At 56.6% G+C, this 5,797-nt stretch overlaps 1 protein-coding gene across 1 annotated transcript in view; it reads left to right on the top strand.

The window, feature by feature from the left end:
- The window catches only part of CXCR5 (C-X-C motif chemokine receptor 5), a 29,650-nt gene extending 25,897 nt beyond the window's left edge, over positions 1-3,753 (top strand). The window contains exon 4 of the mRNA XM_004427245.3: positions 1,022-3,753. Coding sequence (XP_004427302.1) covers positions 1,022-2,089 — 1,068 coding nt within the window. The 3' untranslated portion in view covers positions 2,090-3,753. The remainder of the gene's footprint in view (positions 1-1,021) is intronic.
- Positions 3,754-5,797: the final 2,044 nt, after the last annotated feature.

Genomic DNA, 5,797 nt, shown 5'->3' on the forward strand with positions numbered 1-5,797 from the left:
AATTGGTTTTGAAATGCGGTGGGGAGGGATCTGGTTTGGGGAGGGGTGGGAAGAACAGAGCTGGGAAATGAGGAGGAACAGGTGCATGGGGACAGCTGTGAGTGAAAGGTATGAAAACAGGCACCGTGTCTTCCTTTGTGGTTAGCTGGGTAAACAACCTGAGTGCTGGGGGGTGGGGGGGTGGGGAGGAGGAGGCTGGGGAGGAGGAAGCTTCCGGAGACAAAGTTGGCACATCCCCTTCACTTGGAACAGCCTCCCCCTACACTTCCTTCTGCCTCTGGGCTTTCCACTTCTGAAGCTCTCCTTGCTGTCAGCAGAGAAGGGAGTTTGCCAGTGGTGGGAAGTAGCAGGGAGGGAAGCCTAGGCAGGGCTGCATAGTGGTGGAAGCACTGGCTCTGCAGTGAGATCAACGTGGGTTCAAACAGACCTGATCTTTAGCTGGACACATCAGTAAAATAGAAATATTACATACCTTGAGCCTGTTGTGCTGATTAAACAAAATAGGAGGCTATTACCACAATTTCAGTTATAATGAAGACAGTCAGGAATAGGGAACAAATCAAGAGGAAGCCAGCGGGCCACCGCAGCATCCGCCCCCTCAGCGGGATCCTAGGTTTTAGTGCCCACTGTTCTGTTCAGAATTGGAACAGATGGCTTCTTGTCCCAACCAGCTCCATTCCCAAAATTGAAGTCTTGATTCCAGCCCCCAAGCCTGCAGCCTTCCATACCAGAGGACACATAAACACAAAATAACCCACAGGTGCACAGCCCTTCAGAGTTTATGAAGCATGTCCTCACCATCTATCTCCCTTCATCTTCGTCACTACCCTGTGAGGAATTAGTCCCTTTTACAGACGAAAACTGCAGTTGGAAAAGGCAAAGTGACTTGTTCAAGGACACACGAAGGGAAACTGGGATTGGGTCAGTGGGACATATTGGGAGTGCAGGGACAAAAGCAGTTAGCCTTTTGAGTGAGCCTAGGTCCTCAATTCCCTGCCCTTCTGTCTCCTTGCCCCTGCAGTACAAGGAATTAGGCAGCTTCAATGACAGCGCGGAGCCCCCCACGGTGGAAAATCACCTCTGCTCCACAGTTGAGGGGCCCCTCCTGAGCTCCTTCAAGGCCGTGTTCATGCCCATGGCCTATGGCCTCATCTTCCTCCTGGGTATGATGGGGAACATCCTGGTGCTGGTGATCCTGGAGCGGCACCGGCAAACACGCAGCTCCACTGAGACCTTCCTGTTCCACCTGGCGGTGGCCGACCTCCTACTGGTCTTCATCCTGCCCTTTGCTGTGGCCGAGGGCTCTGTAGGCTGGGTCCTGGGCACCTTCCTCTGCAAAACTGTGATTGCTCTGCACAAGATCAACTTCTACTGCAGCAGCCTGCTCCTGGCCTGCATTGCTGTGGACCGCTACCTGGCCATCGTCCATGCCGTCCACGCCTACCGCCACCGCCGCCTCCTCTCCATCCACATCACCTGTGCAACCATTTGGCTGGCGGGCTTCTTCTTCGCTTTGCCAGAGCTTCTCTTCGCCAAGGTCAGCCAACCCCATCACAATGACTCTCTGCCACGCTGTACCTTCTCCCAGGAGAACCAAGCCGAAACCAATGCCTGGTTCACCTCCCGCTTCCTCTACCATGTTGGAGGATTCCTGCTGCCAATGTTGGTGATGGGGTGGTGCTATGTAGGGGTGGTGAACAGGCTGTGCCAGGCCCAGCGACGCCCTCAGCGACAGAAGGCAGTCAGGGTGGCCATCCTGGTGACGAGTGTCTTCTTTCTCTGCTGGTCACCCTACCATGTCGTCATCTTCCTGGACACCCTGGCGAGGCTGAAGGCCATGGGCAATAGCTGTGAGCTGAATGGCTATCTCTCTGTGGCCATCACCATGAGTGAGTTCCTGGGCCTGGCCCACTGCTGCCTCAATCCCATGCTCTACACTTTCGCCGGCGTGAAGTTCCGGAGTGACCTGTCACGGCTTCTGACCAAGCTGGGCTGTGCCGGCCCCGCCTCCCTCTGCCAGTTTTTGCCTAGTTGGCGCAAGAGCAGTAACTCTGAGTCAGAGAATGCCACCTCCCTCACCACCTTCTAGCTCCCAGCTCCCCTGTTTCTGTTTTCTTTGGGGGGATGCAGTGATGCTAGAACCCCTTCCAACAGGAGCTGGGATCCTAAGAGCTCATCTTGGCCAGTGTCCTCATATGGGGCAGCTAGATGAACCAACCCCTCTTTCCAGGACATCCCTGCCAGCTCTTCTCCCAGCACCTAAGAGTAAGTGCTAGGCTAGAGTCCAGGGAGGAGAAAGCAGCCCAAAGGCAAAGCAAAGGATACCTGTACCTGTCTGCATCACCTTGGGCCAAGAGGACGCCTCACACCTTCTCTCATGTTAACCATCCAAAGCTCAAGAAACAACTTTTACTTCTGCCCTTGCCAATAGGGAAAGTCAGTCCCCTCCCAGAACGTACTCCATCCCCTTTTGGGCCACTGACCTCCACAACTACCCACGTCTCCTCCTACCCCACCTGCTGAAAGAAGCTAAAAGCTGAGGACCAGGGGACAGATGGAGGTTAAGGCTGAGGTAAGGCCAGCGGGCAACAGAGTGTGGCCTTAACTTGTGTCAGTCCCTAACAAACACAGCCAGGCCACCAGCCCTGCAGCACCTTGACCAAGCAGGAAGCTCAGACTGACCCGGTCCAGGCAGCTGCCTCCGGCTCTGACCAAAACAGCACTGGGCCAGCCCCTTGTCACTGGGCCCTGAGAGGACCACAGACTCCAGGTGCCCTCAGAGACCAGGCAGTGTCCTCAGGAATAACTAAGACGGAGCCAGCAGAGAGGAGCCCAACCGGGGAAAGAAAAGATTCTCCTTCCCCAGCCCTAAGGAGGGACAAGTACAAACCGAAGCCAGCTGTCTTCTCTGCCCAGGGTGCCGAGCTCCCAGAATGGGCCAGGGGAGGCAAGACCAGGGCCCTGGTGGTCTGGGCACTGATGGGGAAGGAGGCAGACTCGTTCCTCCCGGTACCACTCCCTGCACACAGCCACGGGAAACTCCTCGAGCAGCAGAGGGGGTCTTGACCACAGCACACAGAGCACTTAGACAAAAGTCAGAAGGAGATGGAGAACTCCTGAGGAGAAAGACAGACTGAAAGGGGCGTCTGGGGGTCATCTCATCCAGCCACCTGCCTGCAGGCCAAGCCCAGAGCATGCAGTCTCTCCAGGCCTCAGCAAGAGCTGCTACATCCCTTTAGGCTGGACAGTTTGAAAAGCAGGCCTGGGCAGGGAAGTCCCCAGGCCCCAGGAAGCCAGGCCCTGCCCCGAGAGGATAGCACTCAGATGGAACCAGAGGAAGCGGCTCTGCGCTCGCCCGCCTGCCTGGGGAGGGCTCTCCTCCCTCCTTCCCAGCCTCTGTGTGTCTAGGGTGGGACATCAGGGACCCTTGCACTTGCTGAGGGCACATCTGGGCTGCACAGTCCCACTCAAGCCAGCCAGCCAAGCTCCCTGGGAGGCCCCCACAGGGGAAGTCAGAGCTGTGACCAGGGATTGTGTCTTCACACCAGAACAATGGGGAAGCCCTGGAGCCCCCGTTTTCTCCAAGCATCCAATGGTAAGCTAGGCAGTGGGGGAGCCAGACATGGAAGCAAAAAGGCAAAAGGCTGGATTTTTAATTTTCTCTTTTTAATAAAAAGGCACCTATAAAACAGGTCAATACAGTACAGGCAGCACAGAGACCCCCGGAACAAGCCTAAAAATTGTTTCAAAATAAAAACCAAAAAGATGTTTTCACATATTGTATTTATATATTTATATTTATATATATATATTTATATAATGGTACAAAATGGCTGGGGGTATGGCCATGGATGGAGGGAAGAAGTAGGCTGGCCTGTGGAGTTCACCTTGGAAAGCTAGTCTGATGGCGGAGGTGGGAGAAGAGAAGGGGAGGCCATTGGGCCCTTGGCGGTCTGACCCCTCTCTCCTCTGGGCAGGAAACAGTCAGTTTGGGGAGTCTGGGGTTAGGGGTGGGGGCTCACAGGCACAGGGCCCAGGTTGAGGCAGGGCAGGCAAAGCCTGGCAGGATGGAGGGCAGGCGGCCCGTGAACAGAGGCTGGGCCCTGGCCCCTGGGAGGTGCTGGGGAGGCAGGCGCCTGCGGCCAGCCCCGGAGGAAGCACTGGACCTGGCTGACGGTGGACTGAGGACAGACAGCACCAGACTGGGAGAAGTGGGGGCAAAGTCCCTTTGTTTCACAGCTGCCAACGTGAGACCAGGCCCTGAAGGTCAGGAAGGCTGGGGACCGGGCCATGGCAGAAGACACCTTGTCTAGAAATGGCCCTGGGCCCTGGAGGCGGGGCACAAAAGGCCTCAGCCAGGGAACTGCCCTGCCACCTCACAAGGCAGGAAAGGAAGTGAGAAAAGGAGAAGTGTTTACTCCTGGGGCCAAGGGGGGCAAAACACGCAGTCGGGTATGGCTTCAGCTCTGACCAGAGGCATTGGGGAGCTCTTCTGGGGAAGAGCAGGGGACTGAGGGGGAGGCAGTGGCTGTGCCTGGGTGGGCACAGAGCCCTGAGCCCTGGGCAGAGGGACCTTGCCAGTAAGTGGCAGGCAGAGAGGAGGCGGTAGGATGCTCCCCTGCTCTCCGTCCAACACTTTCTCTATTCCATCCTCAGGGGGGGAGGTTGGAGGGAGACAGACTGACTGGGCCAAACCCTCCTTTGGGGAGAAGTAGGTGGCAGCCTCTGGAAGAGTCAGGGCCCCAGGGGTTACCTGGCCCAGGGCTACTGCAGCAGGCACAGGGCCATCTGGGCCACGTCGCTGCTCCATGGCTCCACTCAAGGGGGCCACACAGCCTCCGTCTCTTCCTCCTTTCCTTCATCCCAGACTGGAAACCAAGGACTTCAAGTTATGGCTAAGATGTAGCAGCAGGGGACCCCAGACATCCACAGCTGGGAAGCCAAGGCCCCGTGTCACCTGTGTGGGGCAAATGCACACATGTGCACCTGTTCTCCTGATCACTCAGCAGCAGACAGGCTGCCGGCCTGGGGGTCTCAGCATGCTGGGGCTCTCCAGGTAGAAGCCTAGGTGGTCTGACCTCAGTTTAGGGGTGGGGTATCTTTGTCATTTCACCATTTGGGGAGGGGACTGGAATGGTATCCTTTATGAACCCTGAGACACAGCAAACAGTGGGTAGGTGTGCTGCATGGCATGTCCCTGGGTCCAGGGGAATGGAAGGGGCAATAATTTGAAAAGCGGGGGAAGGGTTTCTTTTATCCTTTTTTTGTGTGACTTCTATCAAAACACAGAAATACAGCACACGCACAAACCGGCACAAAAGCGCAGCGCTCTATTTACAGCTACGGCTGGCACCTGCCCACCTGGCCAGCCGCCTGCAGGGAAGGGTGGGAGAGGGGTCAGCCACATCAGCAAGGAGAGGAACGGAGGCAGGAAGAGACAGAAGGAAGAACAGGCAGGAGCAGAAAAACCAAGAGGAGCAATGAAGAGACAGGAGACGCAGCAGAAAGGAAAGGGATGGGCGGGGAGCCGTCTCCGCTCCTTCCTCTCTCCCCCAAGGATTCCATACAGGACTCCTAAAGCACAGCTGAATGAGGGTGGGAGCAGAGAAAGAGGGAAAAGAGGCTCCATAGGACTGGGAGGAGTGGGGGAGGGGGAAGTCCTGGTGGCCAAAATGGAACAAACCCCAATCCAAAATCCCCCACCCCACTCTGCCACTTCCCCCGAAGCTGCCAGCACATCTGGTTTCCACAAATGCCACTCCCCCACACAAGCCCCCTCCCACCCCCTCCACCCCAC

The sequence above is a fragment of the Ceratotherium simum genome, chromosome 7 (assembly GCF_057802395.1).
Source record: "Ceratotherium simum simum isolate JZ-2026a chromosome 7, ASM5780239v1, whole genome shotgun sequence".
NCBI classification, from domain to species: domain Eukaryota; kingdom Metazoa; phylum Chordata; class Mammalia; order Perissodactyla; family Rhinocerotidae; genus Ceratotherium; species Ceratotherium simum.